A 26,076-nucleotide genomic window follows, 5' to 3' on the forward strand; every position below is an offset into this window, starting at 1 on the left:
TAGCAGCACCTGTCTGTGGCCAGCAAGGAGAAACCAGACTCTCACAATGAAACCTCTTCGTCCCCAGTTCTCTCTCATCTTGGCCATCTACTGCTTCTGCATGCTACAGATTCCCTCCTCAGGTAAGGGGAGCTTCATCAGACTCCATCTGGCCTGAACTCTGAGGATGTCTGAGACAGACCTTGATCCCCCAGGGCAGTTCTGGAGGGAGTCAAGGTTTATTCTCCCCCGCCAGCCCTCATTGCTACCTTCTTGCTTTCTGGCTGCAGTTTGTTTCGAACCTTTAGGAGAGGATCGACAGAGCGAGATGCTGCAGCCTTTTACCAAAGGAGACTTTTCCCTGTGGTACTGTCTTTAAGCTGCTCCTGCCCTAGGGATGTCCTGAACATGTGTCGCTAAAACTGAAGGGAGAGGCACTTCCTGGTGTGAGTTAGGGGAAGATCCCACTTGTAGCCATTTCTGCTCCCTGGATTCTGAAGAGACGAGGACAGAGTCGGTAAAACTGAGCTTACAGCCCTGAAGAGTGGGAATTGATGGGCATTTTGAGATGGGCGCGGGAGGAGCGCACACTGGAAAAAGGAATCTTTTCCAAGCCTTTCTGTTGGGTTTTAGAGAGGCAGGGTTCCAGAGTGTACTGGAAGTCGCTACCTCCCGGGGCCAGTGAGCTGTCCGAGGTGCTGACCGGGCGCGGGCATCGCCTCACCAACTCTAGAGAACTGGCTTCTAGGAAACAGGGGTGGAGTGAGGGTCTGTGGTTGGAATCTGTTACCGCCATCTTCATAGGATGTAGGGAAGTGGGCGGTGGCAGAACAGCTATGGTTGGAAACACATACCATTTTAGATTTTTCCATCAGAATTTAGACTTAGGGGAGTAGAAAATCTTTGGAAATACATTGACAGAGAAAACATATTTCAAACAGTATGCTTGTTTGTCATGTCCTACAATGTAATCACAAAACTGGGCCTTGCAAAGGACACTGAAGGTCATCTGGTTTAACCTCTCAATGACCCCAACTCACTGCCAGCCATGACAGCCAGGTTCTGCCTCTTTGCTCCAGTAGAGTCCTGTTTATATTACATTTTTGTGAATCTGTTATTACCTTTTATGTATCTTTCTATATGTTTATACTCACCTCCCTATTTTTTCCTATTTGACTTTATGTTACCTGAGGGTAGGTCTTTATGTTTTATCAGCAAAGAACCTCTCCATAAATCCTTATAGGATTGGTTTGCATTACTTTGCATTATTGAATGATTCCAATCATCAAAAACTTCTTTAGGCTAAGCTTAAGTGTGATCACATGTAACTTTCTAACCATCAGCCTTTATTCTGTTATTTGGGGGAAACACAGGATAAGACTAGTATCTCTTACTTATTGAAGTTCTCAAAATAGTTGAAAGCAGTTAACATATACTTCCTAATTTTCCTGTTTCCAGAGAAAACTATGCTCAGTGCCTTTACCTTGTATCTTATCATTTCAAGTCAGGCTATTACCTTTTAAGGTTTCGGCACTGTTATTTGAATATAACATAACATTGCCTTTGCTTTATCTTGGCTCAGAGAGAACGCAGGGAACAAAATACCACACAATTTTCTTTTGTCTTGTTTATAAACATAAACTGCTCTTGAGCCATACATTCCCTGTTCCACACATTAAAAATCTAAGTGCCAGGTTTTATATTTATCCATCTAATTTCATCTTGTTAGTTTTGACCTATCCAATTGATTCTTTCAACTGCACTATAGCTATCCCACCAAGTGTTGTATCACAGGCAAATGAGAAGAGTTCATTGAAGTTAGAAAAAAGGTTGACAGGGTCCAGCTGCATGCCAGGAGCCTTCCCCAGAGCCCATTCCTAGAGAGTCTGTAGCAGCAGAGAGATGGGTATCCATGTGTCTTCAAAGTTCAAAGGTGATTCTGATGTCCATCCTTTGTTGACACCATTTTCTGAGATGCCATCCTCATGAATTCTATCAAAATACAAACTAAGTTGTTACCTTGGAATTTTTTTGCTCCTCTTTGCTGACTTGCTAACAGTTGTACTGAACACTCATGGTAAATTAACAACCATGCTATTTTAAATTAATCTTTGTATAAATCTCAGATTTGCTAGTGGCAAGTAGAAGTGTATTTTCTTTGTAAATCCTTTTAACAACATCAGATCAAATCTTACTTTCCCACTGACCTCTTTTGAATGGTTCTTTGGTGGTTTATTATTTTAATAGAATCTCTGTTTTTCATGGTAAAGACTTTGAAGTAAATGCTATGACCTCTTTTCTCTAATTAATAATTTTATGATTTCTCACAATAGGATTTCCTCAACCTTTAGCTGATCCTCCAGATGGCTTGGATATTGTGCAGCTTGAGGTACCCAATTATTCAGTAATGTGATATTTTTATTTAGTCTGGACCTTGAATACATCACGTGTATAATGTTCACTTAAAACTATTTTGAGATCAGATTTTTGGCTGCAGCAGAAACTCACTGTTGCCGTTTTTCACGGCCTCATTTAAGGCATCCTGAGGGTTGTGTTGAAATTCACTGCCGCTGTGTGAGAAGATAATGTGAGGTTCAGAAATAGGACAATTTTAGAATTTTAAATCTGTTGTAATAAAATTCTGCTGACTGAAGAATTTAAGCTTATCTTTGATTCGTTGTCTAAATTTTAAATGCATAATAGATGTACATACTTTCAGGGTACATGTGATATTCTGATACTTCCATATAGTGTGTTACAACCCAGTTGGGGGAAATGGAATGTTGATGGTTATTAAACATTTACCTTAAATATTTACATTTTCTTTATGCTGGGAGCATTCGAATTATTCTCTATTAGCTGTTTTAAGATATCCAATAGATCATGGTTTACTATAGTCACTCTACTGAATTATCAAACACCAGGCCTTGTTTCTTCTATCTAATTGTATTTGATTACCCATTAATCAATCTCTCTTCATCCCCCTCATCCCTTTGATTTGTTTTCTTCATTTTATTTTTTAGCAACTGGCATATTGTCTGAGTCAGTGGGCACCTCTTTCTCATGAATCTAAGGTAAAAAAATGTGTATATATATACAATATATATAAAATATATATATATGCAACAAACACACTCTTTTGCTACCTACAGGAGAATGCTGTATGTATGTGTAACTGTGCATGCATATCTGTTTTCGAGAATATAATTTTAGAAAAAATCAAGCAAATATCTTAAATATAAATTACTATAAAATATGGGTAGTTCATGTATATTCTTACAATTACTATAATCATGTATAGTTAAGCTAATTATATGTTATGATATATTGCATATTATAAATTGATATACCATGATATAGCAGTTCTCCAAAACAATAGTTATCATTTAAAAGACTTTACAGTAACTAGTTGGGCATGGTGGCTCAAACCTGTAATCCCAGAACTTTGGGAGGCCGAGGTGGGCAGATCACTTGAGGCCAGGAGTTTGAGTCCAGCCTGGCCAACAAGATGAAACCCTGTCCCTACTAAAAATACAAAAATTAGCCGGGTGAGGTGGCGCATGCCTGTAATCCCAGCTACTCAGGAGAATCGCTTGAACCCGGGAGGCGGAGGTTGCAGTGAGCTGAGATCATGCCACCACACTCCAGCCTGGGTGACAGAGCAAGACTCTGTCTCACCAAAATGAAAACAAAAAACTTTACAGTAACTGTAGTAACCACACAAATATTTCAATGGATATAAAGTAAGTTGATTTACTTGAAAGTACAAAAGGGTGGTAGGATAGCCTATGATGCCTAGGATAGCCTCCACATTTTCACCTTGAGCCACATCTCTTTATCTCTCACCTCCCCCAACCCACAGCACACTATGCTCCAGCCACAGTGAATCTATCAGTGAATCTATCAGTATTCCCCAAATGCACCAGGCCCTTGATGTCCTTGCACAGTCTTTTCCTTAGTCAGAAATGACTTTGCCTCCTTTACAGGCTGCAGTTAACAGTCCAGACTCTAAAACAAAAATACCTGGTTTCAAAGTCCAGCTCTGTTTAAACTTGGTAGTTTCTTAGTTGCTCTGTGCCTCAGTTTTGTCATCTGTAGTATAGGGGTAATTGTCATAGTATCCCAGAATGCTGTTGTAAGGATTAAATGCTTCATATTTATGAAGTGCTTTCAACAGCATCCAGAACGTGGCAAACGACAGCACTTAAGTGCTAGTTGTTGCCATTGCCTGTTGATGCAACTAATTTTCATTCTTCAAGACTCAAACATCAGTTTCTCAAATTTCATGAATATATCATGCCCATTTCTTCTTATTTTCAGTTTACTATGCATATGTTTGAAGGCAATTGTTAGCTCTCATTTTCAGGAATAATCTTTACAGCCTTGGTCCTGGAGCAAAAATTCAGGCTGAAAACTCAGAGTTCTTCATCCCTTTGTTACTTCCTCCACATGTTGCACAAAAGGGATTTCCCTATCCCTCAGGTGAAGACTGTGGTGGTGTCCTCTGCACCAGCAGAGGCAGTGGAAGTAGGTGGCCTGTCCCATGTGCAACCTGCAGTATTAAATTGGGTTATGAGGATCCCCAAGAGCAAGGGCCCACTAGGAATGAATTTCCTTCTACCTTCTCCATTTTTCCAAGCCTATCCCATTCATTGTTTCGAACTGCAGAAGACCAAGGGGTCACTCAGTGAACAAAACTGCCAATATTTAAAGGTATTAATAGAGAAACTGGCTCTTCCTGGCTTGTTGCTTCCCTGAAATGTGACTTTTGGCATGTCACTTCATCTCTTGGGGCTTTGGTTTCCTCAACTGCCCAAAGTCTGGATGTGTTGCTGGAGCTCTAAGTTCACTCCTGTTCTGGTTTCCAGAGTAGGCCAAGTCTGTGACTCTAGGGGACTTTTAACTCAAGGCAATTCAGAAAGCAGTCACATTCTGCAAATGATGACATCCACAAAACTCTTCATGTTTCGTGTTTCTGGTCACTACATGGGATTAGAAGATGTTTCAATTGGGAAAACTGCAATAAGTTCTTGTGAACAGAGCTCTACCATTCACTCATTCAAAAGATATATTTATTGACAGCATGCCACGGGCCGGGTGCTAGGGATGGGGTAGTAAAACGAACTGAGCACCTGCTCTCATGGCATTTGTATTCTAGTTGGGAAAATGAATAATAAACAACATAGATCAGTAAACTTTGAAATAATTTTTTCTCTAAAAAGAAAAAACTAGGCCGGGTGTGGTGGCTCACGCCTGTAATCCCAGAACTTTGGGAGGCTGAGGCGGGCAGATCACTTGAGGTCAGGAGTTCAAGACCAGCCTGGGCAACATGGTAAAAGCCCATCTCTACTAAAAATACAAAAGTTAGCCAGGCGTGGTGGCGTGTGCCTGTAATCCCAGCTACTCAGGAGGCTGAGGCAGGAGAATCGCTTGAACCTGGGAGGTGGAGGCTGCAGTGAGCCAATATTGTACCACTGCACTCCAGCCTGGGTGATGGAGCGAGACCCTGTCTCCAAAAAAAAAAAAAAGAAAAGAAAAGAAAAGAAAAAAGTAAAGTAAGGGGCATATGAAATGTTGAGCAGGGTAATTAGCACCAGGAAAAGCATCTTCACATTCCTCATCAATTTTTGACCTGAAAAGTAAACATAACAGTATACAGCCGATGAATGTGGTACAAAAAAAAATTGTTTGCCCAATAAGTGTCCATAAACACACACACACACACGCTGTTGTGAACAGATGCTGACAAGAAGACCAGGAGCTGTAAAAATAGCAAGTACTTTCTGCTGGTTAAAAATTGTGATTATAAGGAATTAGAGTTAATTTCCACAGAGCCCCCACTATTGGTAATGTTGGTGGATTATAGTGTGTGTTTCTGTGTGTGTGCTCATGTTTGTGCATCCACACATATGTACATGGTAGAGAGAGAGAGAGAGGATGTATAGGTATTGCTCTCTTCCACTGAAGAAATTCTCCACAAAGTTTGCAGAAAGGTGTAATTGTATTCACAGCAATACAATTAGAAGTATTATTAACAACTTTAATTTTTGTCTTGATTGAGGTTTCAGCGGATTCAAAAATCTTTAAGCATGAATGAGATGTGAATGATCAGTACTAGCCAGATCAGAAGATTTAAATGATTGTTCATAGTAATCATCTCTTGTGACTTCATAAAACATGGACATGAACACTTATGCTATGGTTTTGTAAGAAGTCTTCTTCCCGGCATCTCCTTGAGTCAGATAAGCGCACATGCAGCCATCATCCATGCAAGCCAGGGCTGAGGTGTGTGCACTGGCAAGGATTTAGAAATGGAAAATTGGACTTTCTGCAAGGAGAGCAAAAACTCATGTAGAAAGCTTTTGGAGAAAAAGAAGCTTGGCCAATATGAACTATAAAAACTGAATACTAGGATACACTCTGCGGCAAATTAAAATCTGTAATAGTTAGTTTATTCCACCAGTAGTTAGATGGTTATTTGCTTCTATGCATCAGAGAGTAGGTCTCTCCTCCCCACCCCCTGCAAACTGAAAAGATGAAATGAGATTATATTTTCACATGATGATGTATTGCTGGCAATTTTCTTTATTGTAAGATCCTGCATCAACTATAGACTCATTAAATTTGCTTAATAATTTCTTTTTAGATTGCCAATTTATCATAATATTCAGGTAAATCCACTAAGGTCCATGGTGTACCTTATACAGAAAACGTTATCCATTACCTGCCCCTGTAAAATTTCATCTAATTTACCCTCACAATTCTCTTTCCAGGATAATCAAGACATATACAAAAGGGTGAGTATCACCCAGCCCAGTACAAGGGCATGCAGCTTCCATGTTTAGAGCAAGTGACACTCAATACTAATATCACTTCTTTTCTTATTTAGTTTTTGTTTCACTACTCCAGAACTCAAGAGGCAACACATCCAGTTAAAACTGGGGTCAGTATTTTATCATAATCATCTGTCTGTAAAAGTGGCTCTCCACTGCGTGTCGTCCATCCCTTCTTAATATGTGCAAACAAGTAGAAAAGCTGGGGGCTCCGGACATCCTCTGGATAGTAGCTTCCCAGGAGCTTTTCCCTGGGGCTGCAGGGATTCTCTTTCTCCCTCTGGGCTGGGGTTGGTGGGTGGCCAACTGATCTGAGAAGTTAGAGAATAAATTACAGAAAAGGAGAAGTAAGTAGGAAATAACTTTTTATTATGCATTTAAACAGAGGTACAGGAAGAGCCTAGTAAACACTGTGTTCTCTTTATATTGTTTTTCTTACCATCTGTTTTTAAATTTGTGCTTTGTGATGTGTATGGTACCATCCCCCAGTGGTGATCCATGGATGAACATCTTCCGTGGCTGTCGCGATATGTATGTGCAATGGGAATAGTAACCATCACCTCTAACTTTCTTCCTACAGATTTGAGTTACCCTCAAGAGCAGCTTGTGTAGGTGAATTTCTATGGGGTATGATTTGAGGAATATTGGCGAGGCCATAGAATATACATATATATGTGAGACAGAGTCTTGCTCTGTCACCCAGGCTGGAGTGCAGTGGCGCAATCTCAGCTTACTGCAACCTCCGCCTCCAGGGTTCAAGTGATTCTCCTGTCTCAGCCTCCCAAGTAGCTGGGATTGCAGGCATGTGGCACCATGCCTGGCTAATGTTTGTATTTTTAGTAGAGATGGGGTTTCACCATGTTGGCCAGGCTGGTCTCAAACTCCTGACCTCAGGTGATCCACCCGCCTCGGCTTCCCAAAGTGCTGGGATTACAGGCATGAGCCACCATGCCCAGCCAGAATATAACGTTTAATTCAGGTACCCAGTCACAGCAAGTAAAACTCTACCACTAGAAAGTCTCTTGTTTATATATTCAAGGCTCTCTGAGTCTTAAGAGGATCCTTGAAAAAGCAAATAACCAGGAAAAAAATGTTTCCCTTAAGAATCAATCAATATTATAGATGTAGGAATGGGGATCAGGTAAGGAGAGGGATTTTTTTATTTTTTATTTTTTTTGAGACAGAGTTTCGCTCTTAGTGCCCAGGCTGGAGTGCAATGGTGCGATCTCGGCTCACTGCAACCTATGCCTCCTGGCTTCAAGCCATGATCTCTTGCCTTAGCCTCCCAAGTAGCTGGGACTACAAGCACGTGTCACCACGCCTGGCAAATTTTGTATTTTTAGTAAAGACAGGGTTTCACCATGTTGGCCAGGCTGGTCTCGAACTCCTGACCTCAGGTGATCCACCCACCTTGGCCTCTCAAAGTGCTTGGCCTCCCACTGCACCTGGCCAAGGAGGTGGACATTATCAAGACCAACAAGGGCACCACGAAAGGAGAAAGAACAATGGAAAGCAAAAAAACTGTCTGTAACACGAATCAAGTTTTACTCTAAACCAAAGCACACAGGGAGGATTCATGAGGACTAGATGAGGACAGGTGTGTACACCTGGGTGCGCACGGCAGTCACAGACAAGATTAGTAAACCAGAAGTGCCTGGGGAGGGTTACGGGGGCTGCCCTCCACCTTTTCCCTTGGATGAGGAGCTCACCCCTGGGGAGGGAGAAAGAATGCATGTGGAGCTGCTTCTAGGACAAGGCGCTCCGCTCCAGGAGCACAGAGTGCCGAGGGTTAATGCAGGGAAAAGTCCGATTTACCCTAAGGGAGTATTTTTAAGGGCTGTGTTGGAATTGAAACCTGTTCTCAAGGCAAGCAGCTCTTTATTGCAAACATAAAATTTCAGGCTTCAGCTCAAAAATGGATTTCACTCTGAAAATTAAACCCATTTGTAAGGGAAGTGAGTAGAAAGGAATGCACATAGCCCTGGGCTCTCAAAATACCCCTCTGTGGATGTCCCCCTGTCTGACCCTCTCTGCGCCTCTCTGTTGCAGTTTCCTCCAGTGCATCCTCTAATGCACCTGGCTGCCAAGCTCGCCAACAGACGGATGAAGAGAATTCTACAGCGAGTATGTACTTTTATTCTTCCACCATAGTTTATGCCCCTCACAGTTCATTGAATCATGGTAAAAGCATGCTGTCACCTTGGGGCTTGCTGTCATTCTCTCCTCAAATCTCAGTCTCCACCTTGGCAGGGAGCACTGAGCAGAACTGCTGGTCCTTTGACTTCCCTGGGCCTCAGTTTCCTCCACTGAAACCCCATGAGGTGGTTTGAAGGGCCCAGGGAGAGACACCATGGCCCAGCCTGCTTCCATCCCTCTCCTCTTCTGCTCCTTTCATCCCTAAGTTGTGTCTTGGTTTTGTACTTTTTTTTCACTTCCCCTGTCTCTTTCTCCTGACACGAAACTTGCCCTGGTGATATCTTCTGCTTCCCATTGCCCTACCTGCCCGCTGTGCATTTCTCAGAGCTTTCTTCTTTCATTTTTATTTTTTAATTTAGAAATTACCAGCTGAACCTTTTCAATGGTAATCAAAGTTTTGTTTCATGGTAGCAAAAATAAATAAACAAATAGCAAGAGAGAAAATTTATTTTGAACACCCTGCCCAGGTAGAGTGACCAGCTATCCCAGTTTGTCCAGGACTTTCTTAGTTTTAGCTCTGAAAATCCTAGGGCCCCAAGTGCCTGGAAAACTTGTTGGCCATCCTGGGCATCAGCAGCAGTTTTTCTGACCCCCTGCTAACCGCAAGCCTCCAGGTCCAGTCTGATTCCATTCTTACACCAGATTCACAGGCAATGAACAAGCTGAAGAAGCCAAAATGGCTAATCCTTTAAAAGTTTCCTAAGCTTTGCAATGTGCCCATTTCAAAGTTGGCGCTGTTAGGAGGAGCAAGCAAACTTAACGTACTTGGACACAGATGGTAACTCAGCCAAGACGACAAGCTTGCCTTCTTGAGCAGGAGCTTGCTAGAGAAGATCACGGCGGTGATCCCACCATTTGCCATGCTCTCCACCTCCTCTTTTGCACCAGACTTCTGACTACCTTAGAAGGAAGCCAGGGAGGGCAGGATCACCACAAGACAACTGCAAGGTCATGATGTGGTTCCTGTTGAATTAACCTGTGCCTCATTTCCTTGCAGGGTTCGGGGACTGCTGCAGTGGACTTCACCAAGAAGGTACACAAGAGCCTTGGAGACTGCGACCCCCAAAGAAAGCCCTACCCTAGAAGGATGGGGAAGTCATTGGAGCCAGCCACCCTGCAGCCCCTCCAGACCACTTCTGAGCAGAGCTGGTCTCCAAAGGACCCTGAGAATTTTTGTGGCTGAGCAATTAAGTTCAGGTTTCCCTGGGGCAGACAGGAACCATAGGGCAATGCCTTTGGCTGTTCAGATTTCACTTCCAGACCCAGAGATGAGTCACCTGGAGCCAGCTGCTCCTGAGGCCTTGCTTTCTCTCGCTCAGGGGCCCGCATGCCATTGTACAGACTCCAATAGAGGTACTGCCATAGCACAAACCCCAAACACTGGTGGTTCTCAAACGTGGCCATGCATCAGAGTCACCTGGCTAAAATTCAGATTGCTTGGCCCCACCCCCATAGATTCAGTGGGTCTGGATTGGGGCAAAGAGTTTGTATTTCTTACAAGTTCCCAGAGGTTTTTGGTGCCACTGGTCTGGGACCACCCATTTTGAAAACTGTTCCTATAGACATTTTTTAAGAACTTGTAATGCAACATGGTTGCATAATGGCTTATGTTTCTATATGTTGCAGGATCACACTGCGACCTGGGGACGACCCTTTTTCCTTTTCAGGGTATAGCATGTTTTCTCACCTTTGCTTTCTAACCTCGATTCACTGCAGCCATCCCAATCATGGAGTGACTGCAAACAGCAGAGCCATGACCCCTTGGTAAACTGGTGGATAATTGTGGGGACTCTCTCATCCTTCACTGGGAATCACTCCAAGTCAAAATCTCCTCCTACAAGCTTGTAAAGGCAAGGGTCCAACAGGAGAGAGGCTGAGAGCACCAGAGTAGGCATAAGGGAGTTCTGCTGACAGACAGACACAAGGTAGACAAGAATCTGAGCCCATGTTTTATAGCATTAGGGTCTAGGATTCGTGGCCTCAAAAACACATGGCAGGAAGAGCTTAGGCACCATCCTCTACTCTTTCCTGGGTGACAGAGATTCTTGCAAAGGTCACAGAATCAGAAGAGTTATCTTTTAGATTTTGATCAGCCATTCACTAGCTGTGCTCCACCCTTGAGATTCTCAGTATTTGCACAGAAAAATGAGCAAATCAGACTAGATCCATGCCCCCAGAAACTGCATTCTGTGAATCACTGGCGCTAAAAGGTAGTCTGCAAAAGTCAGCTAAGATTGGAAAACACCGCACCCGACATTTGTGAAGTCTCACAATACACACTGGCCCATCACAGGCTGTAAGAAGTCCTGCAGAACACAACCTGTGTCACTTGGCTTAATCATTTGTTTCCCAAACATATGGACCATGGAGCTGCTTCCCACCACTCTCTCACTCCCATGGGTCTGTATGACTTACTTGTTTCCTGGAAAGTGCTTTGAGAAACAGTCCATCTCCTTGACGTCTCCAGACTGGGCAGTCCTGTGTTGGATGGTTTGTGGAACCTCCCACCACATAAGCAAAGGCTAAAGAGTGGGGATGATGGGTGACAGTGTTGGGGTCCTAGGAGCAGCGAGGTTCCTGGAGCACTGTCCCAGAGGACCTACAGACTAGCGCTAGCACAGGGTGAGGGCTTCCCAGGTGAGTCCCCATGGAGGGGAGTGAAATCCCAGTTAGAAGAATGAGGCCTTAGGGTTCAACAGAGAGAAGAGCTGAATCAAGATACAGGCTGCAGGAAGTTGTGTCTCAGTATCCGTAAGTTGCTCCTTTTTTTTTTCAGCCCAGGAATGGAAGAAACATTGAAGATGAGGCCCAGTAGGTAGTCCAAGGTCAGCTTCATCACAGTTTTTCTCTTTCAAGCAAATTTTATGTGTCTGACTGGAGAGAGTGAGAGGCAGCCACGGGGAGGACCATTGTTCAAGAAATGAGGACCCTGCATAACCCCCAAGAACTCTGCCCCTTCCATTGTCCTGCTCACAGGACCACAGAGACCCCCACCCCAGCCTAGCAGATGCAGGCTGTCTGGGCAATATTGCAGCCTTCACTTCCATGCCCAGCTCTTCGGATTCATGTGGTCTCCAGCTGTCACTGTAATGGGGATGCAGGCTCATTGCAGCCCAGCTGGGCCCTCCGTGACTTCTCACCTGGCCCCCTTGATAAGGAAACACCACCCTGTCATGCTTGGGTGGTGCACCAAGGAGTTCTGGAAGCTACCAGTCTCCCTATAGTGAGAGCATTTCTAAGTACAGCCAGGCAAGGCTGTTTCCCCCTTCCAATGGTGCTCTGAGATCCAGAGTTTTAATCTGGAGCAATTCCTTGGCCTTCAGGCCTGTGGAAGATGAAGTGAATGCTCAAGGGCAGCTCCGGGCCTCCTCTGTTTCTCATGAGGATGTGGTCCCAAGGAAATGAGACTGCTATCCAATGGATGCTGCCAGCAGGGGTCAGCGGTCAGGGTCCCAGCAGTCCAAGGTGTCTAAGAAAGCTGTTCCACTGCTGGGAAATGGCAGTACCCAGCAAACACAAGGCAAAGATATTCCCTGAGGCCATAGTGCTTACACCAACCTAATGGCCTAATTAGATAGACCAAAAACAAATCTTGTAAGTACTGATTGTGGGGAAAGCAACCTGGGCATTTATGACACATCAAACTGAGGTCTAATTGTGAAATATGTTACATAATAACCTGCCCATGGGCTTTGTCTTGATTCTTAGAATGATTTGACCTGAGCAGTGCATTTTTCTTTTCTTTTTTTTTTAGGATTCAATGGTGAAAGAAAGCTGGATCTGATGGGGCCATCTGGGGATTATGTTGAACAAATATCAAATTTCTTTCCACGAACAATATTTAAAGATACTTCTTTTGCTCTATATTCACTAGATATTTAGCTTTATAAAAATAAAGTAGTGTTATGTGATATTGTGAAATATATATTTGGTCTTTGTCCGTATTTCTTGACATGCAAGTTCTAAAATTCTTGAAAATTTCAAAATGTTCAGTGTTTCTTTGTATGCTGATGATTGGCAGAGGCTGGCAGCCCCTAGGTGGCTTTGGGATGGGGCTGATCACCAGGAAGACCAAGGCAGGACTAGAGGATTTGGGACTTTCAGCCCAACCCCAATCTCCAGGGAGAAGAGGCACTGAAAGTTGAGTTGGTCACCCATGGCCAATGTTTTAATCAGTCATTCCTATTGTGAAATTAAACAATTCAAACTTAAGGCTGCTGGAACTTTAAATGATTTGAGCCATGACAGAACTGTGACTGTATGGCCTCAGTCGTGTAACACGCAGCTGCCACTTTGGCTTCTCCAATATAGATGAACTCCCTTCCTTATTTTTTGTTCTGTAAAATGACTAAAAAAGACTGAATGGCACCAGAGATAAGACCCCTCCGCTCTTCATTACTGACCTTTGTTAGAGATTAATTTCTTCCTTTGTTGTCTTGCGCTCAACTCAGACCAGATGATGCAGAAGACCCCATGACTATTACATCCTCAGTGTGGGATGTTAAATACCCATCCCGAAAAAGAACACTGCCTATAACCCGTCCAGTTGTTGTAACTATGCACTAACCTTGTATGGACAATGTTAAAATCCTATTGAACTTCCTGAAACCTTGCCGATATCAACAACTCTCAAACCTCTCCACTTAAGAATGCTGATTCCATTAGCCTGGAGTTGGCATTTCCAGGTGGCTATTCTCAAGCTTTGAGCTCAAATAGAATAAACTCTGTATTTAATCATATTTTCTGAATCTCGTTATTTAAGGAGGACACTATGTAACCCTAAGCTTCCATAAAAACCCAAAAGGACAGGGTTTTAGATAGCTTTTAGATGGCTGGACACATGGAGGTTGCTGGAGGGTGGTATTTTTTCATCTGTATCCTTTGTAATACCTTTTATAATAAACTAGCAAATGTGTTTCCCTGATTTCTATGAGCCACTCTAGCAAATTAGTCAAACTTCAGGAGGTGGTCATGGGAGCCCCAATTCATAACCTGTTGGCCAGAAGCACAGGTAAAATAACCTGGGGCTTGTGACTGGTGTTGGAAGTGGGGCACAGTCTTGGGGACTGAGCCCTGAACCTGTGGGATCTGACGCCATCTCCAGGTAGATGGTGTCGGAATTGAATTGGAGGGCACCAGCTGATATCTGCTGCAGAATTGATTGCTTGCTTGGGGGAACACAGGCATTGGGTATGAGAGCAGAGGAAACACTGTTTTTTTCCATTCACACTAACACATTATTTTCATATCCTATTGGAAAGTCTTGAGGGGTGGGAGGATTGGGTATATGATTTTTTAAATAATAGGACATATTTTTAAAATTCACCATCTTTGGCATTGGCTTAGCATGGCCTAGCTATCTTGTTATTATTGAGGATTGAGGGATGGGATTGGGATAGGCGGGATGGCTCCAGATCCTGACTCCTCTACTTTTAGCTAGGTGACCTTGGACAGGTCACTTCCCATTCCTGTGCCTCGGTTTCCTCTATGGTAAAATGGTGTTGGTATGGTAATAATAATAACTTCTTCACATAGACTTTGTGAGGACTAAGAAGATGGTCCATATGGGAGCATCTTGGCATGGTGGGACACAGTGAACAGTAAATAACCATTGGCTCTGATTACATTCAGATGGCTTTCATCACACAATGTGTACCAAAGGGACTCTAGGGCTGTTTCCTTATTGCCGACAGCATTAAGTTAAGGCACAGCAACCCCAGATTCTCTTAAGAAGCCACAAGGCTCATGTAATTGCCTGATGGGTTCTTCTTGCTCACTACACAGACAAAATAATTCACTGAAACAGGGGCATGGCAGTAGAGAAAGAGTTTAAGGCATAGCAAGCCAAGTGGAAGCATCAGAGTTATTACTCAAATCAGTCTCCTCAAAGACTCAGAATCTAGAGATTTTATGGATGATTTGGTGGGCAGGGGGCTAGGGAGCGGGTGCTGCTGGTTGGTTGAGGATGAAGTCATAGGGGTGTGGAAAAGGGTCGTCATGCGCTGAGTCAGCCTCTGGGTGGGGGACACAAGACCAGCTGAGTCATGAATCATGGGTCTAGATGGGGTCAGTCAATTGCCAGAATGCAAAAGTCTGAAAAACATTTCAATCTGAGGTTCTACAATAGTGTCGTTATCTGTAGGAGCAATTGGGGAAGTCACAAATCTTGAGACCTCTGGCCACATGACTCCTGAGCAATAAGAAATTACAGAAATGACATTGACATTTTAGCAGAATTCATGCCCGTCGTATAATCCTAATCTCATGGCAAGAAGGAGGTTAGTTTTAAAGAGAAACTATTATCCTTGCTTCAAAGTTAAACTATGGGCCTGGCACAGTCGCTCACGCCTGTATTCCCAGCACTCTGGGAGGCTGAGGCAGGAGGATTACCTGATGTCAGGAGTTTGAGACCAGCCTGGCCAATGTGGCAAAACCCTGCCTCTACTAAAAAGTACAAAAATTAGCTGGGCGTGGTGGCACGCACCTGTAATTGCAGGTACTCGGGAGGCTGAGGCATGAGAATCACTTGAACCCAGGAGGTGGAGGTTGCAGTGAGCCGAGATTGTGCCATTGAACTCCAGCCTGGGCAACAGAACAAGACTCCACCTCAAAACAAGAATAACAACAACAACAACAACAACAAAGTTAAACTATGAACTAAATTCCTCCCATGGTTAGATTGGCCTATGCGTAGCAAGGAGTGAGGACAGCCAGCCTGCGGGGTTAGAAGCAAGATGGAGTCATCCATGCTAGATTTGTCTTACCGTCATAATCTTTGCAAAGGTGGTTTCACTCAGCCTTTCTTCTCAGCCTCCTCCTCTGTAAATATCTGTGTTTGCATTTGACTAGAAGGAGTCTAGAAGACCTCCCAAGATTATCCTATGGAGGAGATGAGGCAGAAGATGTGTGTTCAATGCAAGGAGGGACCCTAATGACATGACCTAAATCACACTGGCTATTCCTTCTTTTAACTCCTCAAGTGCTTCATCAAACTTAAAATTCCTCCTTTTAAAATGTCAGTTAGAATTTGTTTTTGTATTTTAGTGTTTGTAAGACTCTGTATTAAGTCTGAAGCCTATTTCTTGAATAGGATGTTTTAAGACCCCTCAGTAGATCTTGCTACACAGAGATGAGATGAGCAAACCTAGTTCTGCCTGGTATTTTTCTGAGATCACGGGTGCAGGGGAGGGACCAACCCACTGGCCCAGTGCTCAGCATTTGTAGGGAGCAGGTCGGGTTTGATGAGCAGAGTACAGTGTTGGTGTGAGAAGCTGCTAACACCAGTCTTCAGAAACAATCTCAAGATTTGGGAGTTGACCAAAGATGGTAGTTTCTACCCCAAACAGAGCCTCAGAATCCTCTTTGCTAAACTAGTAATAATAAATCCCACCTCAATGGAGGGTCCATACCCTTGGCGCAAGCCCAGGGGGATGATGGTTAAAGAGGGTGGGACAGGCCTAGAAGACCCCTGTTTCTCAGGAACACTATGTGAGCTAAAAACTCTTCCTTGGCCAAGCCTGTCTGTGATGCTGGGGAACTGGAGACAGATTCTGCCTTCCCAGACATCACCTCACTCTTTTTTCCCACAGCAGTGTCCAGCAACACTCTACCAGTGCCAATGAATCCAAAGATGAAATGAGATTCTAATTGATAGTTTCTACACTGTGAGAACTGGGCCTCCCCACCTATGGAGCTGGGCTGCTTTTGGCCTGGTTTCCCATGAAAAGGAGCCTTATAAGGTTACTCTACCCTAGTGTCCTTTCTAATAAGTTTGAATCCAAGGCCCGGATTCAGTCACTGGATGGAGGATGCTCACCTACTTATTGTTGGCACTCACTTTAACAGGAGAGGCCACACCTCAGCCCATTGCACAGGGTCACTGTGTGGCCCTCAACAAGATCAGGGATCTATGTCTGGCCAAAACAGAGCTGTGAAAGGGACTTCTTAGAACCTTGGAGTGGACAGAGGTCTCATTGATCATTCAGCCCCGCCGTCTCATGGGCTGCCAAGGAAAAGAGCCCCGAAAGGCCAAGTGGCCTGCCCGAGGCCACACAGCAACAGGCACCATGTCTAGGATGAAGCCTGGGTCTTTTGTTTAAAAGCCTAGATGCTTTTTCCACTGTAATATTACTATCCTGTATTATTTAATAGTTTTATAGGACTGTCGTAAATAAACAAGACTTGGTGGCTTAAAACAAAAGCGATTTATTCTCTTACAGTTCTGGAGCCCAGAAGTCCAAAATCAAGGTGTTGGCAGGGCCACACTCTCCCTCAAAAACATCAAGGGAGAGTCTGGCCTTGCCTCGTCTACCTCTGGTGGCTCCAGCTGCTCCTCTCAACTCATGGCAGCATCACTCCAATCTCTGCCTTGCCCTCCAGTGGCCTTCTCTCTGTGTCTGTGTCTGTGTCCCTTTCACATCTCTTATAAAGACACTCGTCATTGGATTTAGGCTCTGGCCTGATCTAGGATGTTATTATCTTCAGGTCTCTCACTTAATTACCTTCATAAATATCTTTTTCTCAAAGAAGGTCCATTCACAGATTCCATGGATTAGGTTGTAGACATATCTTTTGGGGGCCACAGCTCAAGCTGCATCTTTGGATTACTCTTTGTTGTTCCCCTCTGGAGCTCAGAGCCCTTTTGCCGGCCCCTGTTCCAAGTGTCCTCTGCAGTCCCACATCCGGAGCCCATTCTTCCACTCTCTCTTTTCAAATAGGTCCGCTCAGTATCTCACTGGTGCAAACACTTATTCATTCATTCATTCTTTCAATATTTGAATGCCTGCTAGATACAAAGTGTATTAATCATTTATTTTTACTCTGTATTTTTGATGTTTTGCCATCTTGGGGACTTGCTGACCCTGGAGAGACTGCTTCTCCCAGGGATAATCCCTGGAAATGGCAAGCACCTTGCTTATGAATGTGCCTTTCAAATGCACACTAACCAATCCAGAGCCCATATCCCCAACCATCTTCTCTATAAGGCTCTCACCCAGGGCCAGGTGCCAGACAACTAGGGACAGCCTCTATGTCCCGGAATTTGCTGACATTATTTAAACTAGTCAATGTCAAGCCCTCTTAAACTGGCTGGCATGCTCCTTCCCATGAAAACCACAATAAAGGCTCTTGGCCATGTTTTCCTCTCATTACTTCTGCCTCCCAACTGACCCTAGGACTTCCCCAAGTCCCCTCTACCCCTCTGCATGGCATGGTGGGCCCCTTCCACTTGAGAACTGTGAGCCTGAGTATAACAATCTTTTCAACGGCAGTTGTCTCCTGATCTGTTGGCCTCACCATATCCGAATACTAATAAAACCTATAGTTTAAACCACCAGTCCCGGCTGGCATAACGGAACTGCATAAGGTGTAGGCTGTGCTCTCACCCAAGCCAGTCCCGAGTAAAGCCCAATAGCTTATCGTGGGTTAGTGGGTACTCTTCTCCCTGTTATTCCCCAGAATCAGAAGGAGAAGAGACCTTGGAGACATTGGAGGACTTTGTAAATCCAAATCCATGGCCAGAGCAGATGGGCCCCTCAGTTCTCATGGGGTTATCCATGTTCTTCTTCAACATATCTTGGGCAGGAGCTCACAGCTTTATGTGGTATTATCTTTGTCTTCAGACAAATTAAAAACAGTGGGACTGTTCCCAGGAACCAAACTGACCTCTAGTGATCACTTTTCTTATTTCCATTTATTGAAAAATTTATTGTTTAAGAATTCATTCTAGAAATTGTATCTTAACAGGGTACCCCTGGGCTCTTGGAAGAGACGTTTTGAGGTACAGGCCCTGGCCACTCCTTGCCCCAAACATCACACCCCAGAGAACCTCTCCCATTCCAAAATGAAGACTGGCCTTGAACCAGCCTTAACATGAATTTTCAGAGGCACCTTATTTGGGGGCAGTTTCTACCTCCTCTGAATCTCCCTATAGACTGAGGATCCCTTCTGAAAGCAGCTCAAGGAGAATGTATAGAATTATATTCATACCAATGCAGTTAATACACAATTTTTCAGGAGTTGTGTGGCGCAGGGAATAAGAGTAGACTTTTTGCTCCCTCCCGTTCCTGCTGTGCAACTCATCTGTATGTGACCTTAGGCTCTGGAGTCAGAATGCCTGGGTTTAATCCTGGCTGTCAGACCTTGGTTAAATTTTCAACCTCCTTCTCCATCCTCAATTTCTATCACTTGTAAAACTGTAAGAAGACTGCTACTGTTGGGAGACAATCCTCTATGGGTTTCCTGCATTTCTGCACACCTTGGGAGCAGAGACACTGACTTCCCTTTCTTCCTGTCTTTTCAAGGATGTTTGTGCAGAGAATTGCCTTGAAAGATACAGACAATGTCTCCCTCCAGAGTAAAGGGCAAGGCATATTTACTGTCAATTAATCTGTTCGTTTGTTTGCTTGCTTGCTTTTTCTCTAGCTGCTTTTAAGATTTTTCTCTGCTTTTGGTTTTCAAAAGTTTTACTTGTATGACTAATCTGCCTAGGTGTGACTTTCTACTTTTTTCTGCTTGGAGTTCATAGGATGTCACATCTCTATTGCTTGATATATTTTATCAGCTTTAAAAAATTCTCGGCCATTATTTCTGTAAATATTGATATTGATACTTTCTTTTTCTCCAATTACATTTATATGAGTTCTGTTCACTGCAATCTATCCATCTCCCACACTGTCTTGACTGCCTGGTGTTCACGATGAATATTTTCCTTTGATTTAACTTCCAGTTCACTAATTTCTATTTGGCTGTATATCTTATATTACTAAGACCACTGCTGTATTACTCATTTTTGTTATTATATTTTTCATTTATAGAATTTCTATTTGTTCATTTTATAATTTCTAGATTTCTGATTAAATTTTTCATCTTTTTTTCTCCTTTAACATAGAAAATTTTAGAGTCAGTTTCTGATAACTATATTATCTCCATCTCATTTATGTCAGTTTCTATTGTCTGCTATTTCTCGTTTTTATTTATTATCCACTCTTACTCTTACAGTTCTTTAGGGTCCTAACTGAAATAGTTGAGAGTTTTTCATGGGTTCTCCCATTGCACACACTAGTCTATAATTTTTACCCCTTCATCCCATGGGAGTGACATAAATTGCTGCCCAATTTTCAATATCACAACTACTTTTCCTGAAACCTTCAGACATCCCTAGAAGAGATGTACCAGCCCCAAAGACTCGGCTTGCCTTTCTGGGCCTATATGTTAATCAGATCTTGGTCCCATAAGTCTTCACTGCCACATTACTCTTTGTAATATCTAGGTACCAGAGAAAGTCTCGCAAAGTCCTTGAAGCCACAAGGCCAAGAGTGTTCACATGGTTTGTTAAAGCAAAAGGGTTATTAAGCACTCAGATGTCCTTTAACAAGACAAGAGATGAATAAATGCTGTGTTATTCATAGAAATCAAATGTGTAGAGTAGTGACAATGAATGAATTATTCGCATGAAGTTAGACTAGCCTTAAAATCATGATGTTGAGTGAAACAAGCAGGATGCTTTTTACAGCAAGATAACATTTATATACGTTCAGCACCTTGGTGAGGATAAGCATCAAATTTAGGAGATCAGTAACTCCTGGGAAGACTGACACAAACCAGAAAGGCTACAGAGGGGCTTCAGCTACACTGGAAATTTTTTTTCTTAAGGTGGTGGCAAGTACATTGGATGTCAATTGTGTAAAAAGTAATAGTTTATATATGAAGAAAATAATGTATAAATTAATGTATAAGAAAACACAGGAAGAGACTGTTTGTGTCCAGGAGAATCAAGGAGAGAGGTGGTTTTTGAATAGGTCCTTCAAGGATCCATAGGATGCCCATCAATGGTGATGGAAGAGAGAGCGTCCCTAATAAAGAGGATAACACAAAGATAGGGAAGTGGGACAATACAGGGTATACTCTAGGGACAAGTATCCTGGTCTGACCAGAGGGCAAAGGGCATAGCGGAGGGGCCTTCATGCCTTCTTTCACTACAAACCTCCTTCACCCTAACCCAAACACACATACACACACACAATCAAGAAACAGAATGACTGGGTTCAAATTCCACCTTTGCCTCTTACTATTTCTGTAATCTTGACAAGTTACTTCATCATTCTGTGCCTCATTTTCCTCACCATTAATATGAGCAAAATAAGAGAAACTACTTGCAAGGTTGATTTTTGTTGTTGTTGTTTGTTTGTTTGTTTGAGGTGGAGTCTCCCTCTGTCACCCAGGCTAGAGTGCAATGGCACAATCTCAGCTCACTGCAACCTCTGCCTCCCGGATTCAAGCAGTTCTTGTGCCTCAGCCTCCCAAATAGCTAGGATTACAGGTGCATGCCACCACTCCTGGCTAATTTTTGTATTTTTAGTAGAGATGGGTTTTTGCCACGATGGCCAGGCTGGTCTTGAACTCCTGACCTCAAGTTATCTGCCCGCCTTGGCCTCCCAAAGTGCTGGGATTACAAGCAGGGCCACTGTGCCCGGCCAAATGAGCTAATTCTTATAAATAATTTATTTAGACAGTGCCTGGCACCTCCTAAGTACTCAGTGCTCATTGTTGATTTTCATTATTATTATTACAGCATGAGCAAATGTTCTTCCACTCGGGAACAATCTTCTACCTGTGCTGGGCAGGTTGCTGTGACTGGGCTCTGAAATCTCTCCCTCTTCTGCATCAAATTAGTGATTAGCCTTTGGGTACACTAGAGTGTTAAGAGCTGGGTTAGGGGCTCAGCTCTGTCATTGACAACTACCTGTGTGATCTTGGAAAACTTACTTAATTTTTCTGAGCCTCAGTTTACTCATCTGTAAGATGGGGCAAATGATAGCATCCACCACATAAGCCTGCTGTTATGATTAAACATGTTGCCTGTGCAATATGGCAAAACCTTGTCTCTACCAAAAATATAAAAAACTAGCCAGAGGCCAGGTCATGGTGGCTCACGCCTGTAATTCCAGCACTTTGGGGGGCCGAGGCAAGTGGATCACTTGAGGTCAGGAGTTTGAGACCAGCCAGGCCAACATGGCAAAACCTTGTCTCTACTAAAAATACAAAAATTACCCGGACTTCGTGGTGCATGCTGTAATCCCAGCTACCCAGGAGGGTGAGGCAGGAGAATCGTTTGAGCCCAGGAGATGGAGGTTGCAGTGAGCCAAGATCATGCCACTGCACTCCAGCCTGGGCAACAGAGTGAGACTCTGTTTCAATTAAAACACAACAACAACTAGCCAGGTGTGGTGCCGTGTGCCTTTAGTCCGTTCTACTTGGGAGGCTGAGGTGGGAGGATTGCTTGAGCCTGGGAGGCAGAGGTTGCAGTGAGCTGAGATCATGCCACTGCACTCCAGCCTGGGTGAGAGTGAGACCCTATCTCAAAAATAAAAAATAAAAAAAAAAGAATGAATATAAGTTCTCAGTAAGTGTGCTGTATGTACAATTACAAACATATCCACACACACTAACGTTACATCACAGATATTTTGCTGTGAGTTTCCATTTCTGGAAGCCTAGAATAGTTATGTTTCCTGAATATGTACTCTTTCAGGCATGGTAGTGGGTACTTAAACTCCCACAGTCCTGCTGAGTAGTATTAGAGTAATGCTAGTTACTGCCACATAAACCCTGAGATCTGAGTGACTTACCCCAGTAGAGTTATATTTCCGTCACTCACATGGTCTACTGCAGGTGTTTCTGGTTATTCAGAGTCCGGTTCCTTCTGCCTTATAGGCTCTGCTCAAGATTGGCTCAAGAGCCAGTGAGTTCTCAACAGTGTAGTGAGTGGATGGGGAGAGAAGGCAGCATGTCAGGAGAGAGAATTTCTATGGACCAGGCTATTTCTCTTACTAGAACACCGTCACATAACTGTGTCTGACTGCAAATGAAGCTGGAAATGCAATCTACCTGTGTGGTCTGGAAGGAGAGGCCAAGTTGGCAGACAGCTAGCCAGTCTCTGCTGTAGTGGGAGTACTATCCCTAGGGAGTATTATCCCCTAGGAGATGAGAAATCTTAGACTTACAGAAATTACATACTTGCTCAAGGTCTTTCACTAAATGGCAGAGTCAGACTTCAAACCCAGGTCCCACTGGCTTCAATATCTTTAGCTTGTCACCGTCTAGGCTCTCTCACAGGGGCACAGAATTATCCCTGGGCTGAGTCCCGCAATCAGATGGGATGAAGGTACAGGGCCCAGTTGGATGTGAAATCACAAAGCCACAATTCCTATCATCTGAGTCGTTGAATTGTTAGGTGGAGGTGATGTACCTTGTGTAAGAGCACAACAAGGCAAGGGTTTGCCACGGCCAAGTAAAGCCAGGGTGGCATCTAATGTGGGGCTGAAAAGAAATCCCAGTGGGCAGCATATTTGGGGGAGGTTAAGAAGGGACCCTCCTCCACTTTTGCTGAGGGTTTCAGATTATTTCCCTACCCAACGTTCTTCAGAAAGTCTGGCTTCCTGAGTCTTTCTAAAGGTATTTACCTTGTGTAAGATAAGAAAGAAAACAAACATGCATGCCCTGAACCAACCCCTTTGGAGAGTTGGAAAAATTCCACTTGTGAACAATTTTATTTGTGCTCAATTCTCTGATTCCTTTGCTAAATCTTGGTATTTCAGTTTAATATTAAGCCCATCAACTTGCCTCAAGAGATTAAGTCACAATCAATAGGAACTGAAGGAAAAGATGGTAGGAGTTATTTTATTTAGATAGTTCATCTCTGTCTTCTGGATGTTGGTGAAATGGAATTTAGGAAATTGTTCTAATAAAGCAAAGCTCAGGGGAGGAAGCTTTCAGCACATGGCAGCAATGCAGATGCTGCGTCACTGGGCAGCCAGCTGGTAGACCATGTGGCTGCAGACTCAGAAGGGGAGGTGGCTGAGGGAAGCACTCCCATTTGTAACCAGGACCTTAAGCAGGTGAAGAAGAATGAGAAGTGTTTGTGGGAAGGAGAGCTACAGGAGAGTAATTTTACCCTCGATTGGCACTTACATGATGGACAGGATTGTAAAGTGTACCTTTTTATCAGGGGATAGGGTCCCCTCTTATAACTGAACCCAGGTTTGGCCACTCGCCACTCAAAAGGCAAACTCAAGAGACAAGAGTTGGTGAGAGGAAAAACAGGTTTATTCAGGAGCTGACAACCTGAAGAGATGGTGGGCTAGTGTCACAAAGACCATCTCAAGTTTCCCAAGCTGGCCAGAGGGTTTTTATGGGAGGGAGGATATGGAGAAGCTATGTGCATGGGTTGACTATATGTGGGTCAGTACATCTAGTCTTGGTGACCATCTTGAGCAATGAACCATCTGCTGGTCTGGCTGGCACCAGCTTGATTGCAACAGGAATACACATCAACTGCTCAGCATTCTTCCCAAGGTGAGATATTCTGCAACTTTAATTCTATGCTTAGTTTTTCAAGGCCAGTTTTTGGAGTTCTTTAAGCAGAGCATATAAATAGCTTTGCTATTCATAAAATGAAGTGGAAAAAAAAAGAAAAACAAAGAAGAATAATTGTTTTTCAAGATGGGGTGGTAGTTTCTGTTACACTCTCACTCCGCTAGAAAACAGAGACATTTTGGTAATGAGATTTGTATTATCCAGAACAAAAATCCAATAATATTGTGGGTTAAAGAACAAATAAGTTTTTCTCTCTAGCTTGCAGTCTGTATGTAGATGGCCCAGATTGGTGGAGCAGCTCTATTCTTTAAGCCGTTCAGGAGAGCAGGGCCCTGGAAATCATTGCCTCACTCTACCCTGTATCATGAAGGCTGAGTTTCCACCAGTCTGTGCTCCAACTTGGTGACGTGCGTGCAGAATGATTTAAGGCCCAGGCCTTGAAAGGGCAAACGTTACTTCCCTCCCGTGGAGATAAATCAGCAATAGGGCCACACTCAGGAAGTGTTTGAACTGGGTGGCCATGTCCAACTACAACCCTGTTGCCTTAGATTTACAAGAAGAGAAAGGGTCTTGGTGTCCTTTTAGCAGAGAAACAATCTTGTGATATGCTAGGAGGAGCATGTGGATAGTGTAAAAGCCTGTCAAGGGGCTGGTGGGCACTCTACCAGCAAGATGCACAGTGCCCCCTCCCCACCTCATCTGAGTAGAATCTGATGGAACCGAATGACTGTCTATTAAAACCACAGAACAGGGAGAGGACCAGGATTCTGCAGACCAGGCTGCTCAGAAGTGGAAGAGAGAGGGTCTAAAGGAGATGGGTTCATGGCCCAGTGACTGTAAGAAGAGCTGGAGATGTGGAGCTGCCCTGGGAAGCCGAAGTGAAGGGCTGTGTCTGCTGAAGAGGTCCTGGGTGAGGGAAGACAAGCTGAGCAGTCAAGACATTCCATTCCTGAACATTCTTGTGACTATTCTCTGAAAGGGTGAGAAGGGGTGACTGGAACCTTCAGTAAAGAACTGTTTTGAAATTATCTTGGGGCTGGGCAAGGTGGCTCACACCTGTAATCCCAGCACTTTGGGAGGCCGAGGCAGGTGGATCTCTTGAGATCAGGAGTTCAAGACCAACCTGGCCAAAATGGTGAAACCTGTCTCTACTAAAAATACAAAAATTAGCCAGGCATGGTGACACACACACCTGTAATCCCAGCTACTTGGGAGGCTGAGGCAGGAGAACTGCTCGAACCCGGGAAGCAGAGCTTGCAGTCAGCCAAGATCATGCCACTGCACTCCAGACTGGGAGACAGAGCGAGACTCTGTCTCAAAAAAAAAAAAAAAAAAAGAGAGAAATTATTTTTGATCCTGAGTATGTGAGTGACTCATTTACAATTACATGAACTGTTCTTCCCCCTTCCACCATGGGGAGGGGGCCATGGTGCTGGGTCTGCGCTTCTCTACTTTAGCTTAGTGAGGAGGAGATTCTCAGCAAGGGCTCTGTGAACCTACACAAGGTCGATTTCCCTGGATGTTCTCCTCTGGTAACCTAGACTTTACTCTTGCCTCCCGTACTACTCATATAATTTCTGATCTGAGTCTGTCTTCATTTCCACACATTTAAACACCATGAGGGCAGGAATCCCAATGTCCTAGGTCAGTGCAGTGCACAGAGTTCTTAACACATGCTCAACACATAGTAGGT

General features: G+C 43.8%; 1 protein-coding gene across 1 annotated transcript; it reads left to right on the plus strand.

Annotated features, from left to right (window-relative positions):
- The first annotated feature begins 46 nt into the window (after positions 1–46).
- On the plus strand, positions 47–11,823 carry NMS (neuromedin S). Its single transcript, XM_054476516.1, has 9 exons — positions 47–122; positions 2,313–2,368; positions 3,003–3,053; positions 6,753–6,776; positions 6,869–6,922; positions 8,862–8,936; positions 10,006–10,041; positions 10,635–10,676; positions 11,785–11,823. Exons 1-9 carry the CDS (start codon positions 47–49, stop codon positions 11,821–11,823), a joined length of 453 nt encoding a protein of 150 aa, XP_054332491.1.
- The last annotated feature ends 14,253 nt before the right edge of the window (positions 11,824–26,076 follow it).

This window comes from Pongo pygmaeus, chromosome 12, assembly GCF_028885625.2.
Source record: "Pongo pygmaeus isolate AG05252 chromosome 12, NHGRI_mPonPyg2-v2.0_pri, whole genome shotgun sequence".
Classification (NCBI taxonomy): Eukaryota; Metazoa; Chordata; class Mammalia; order Primates; family Hominidae; genus Pongo; species Pongo pygmaeus.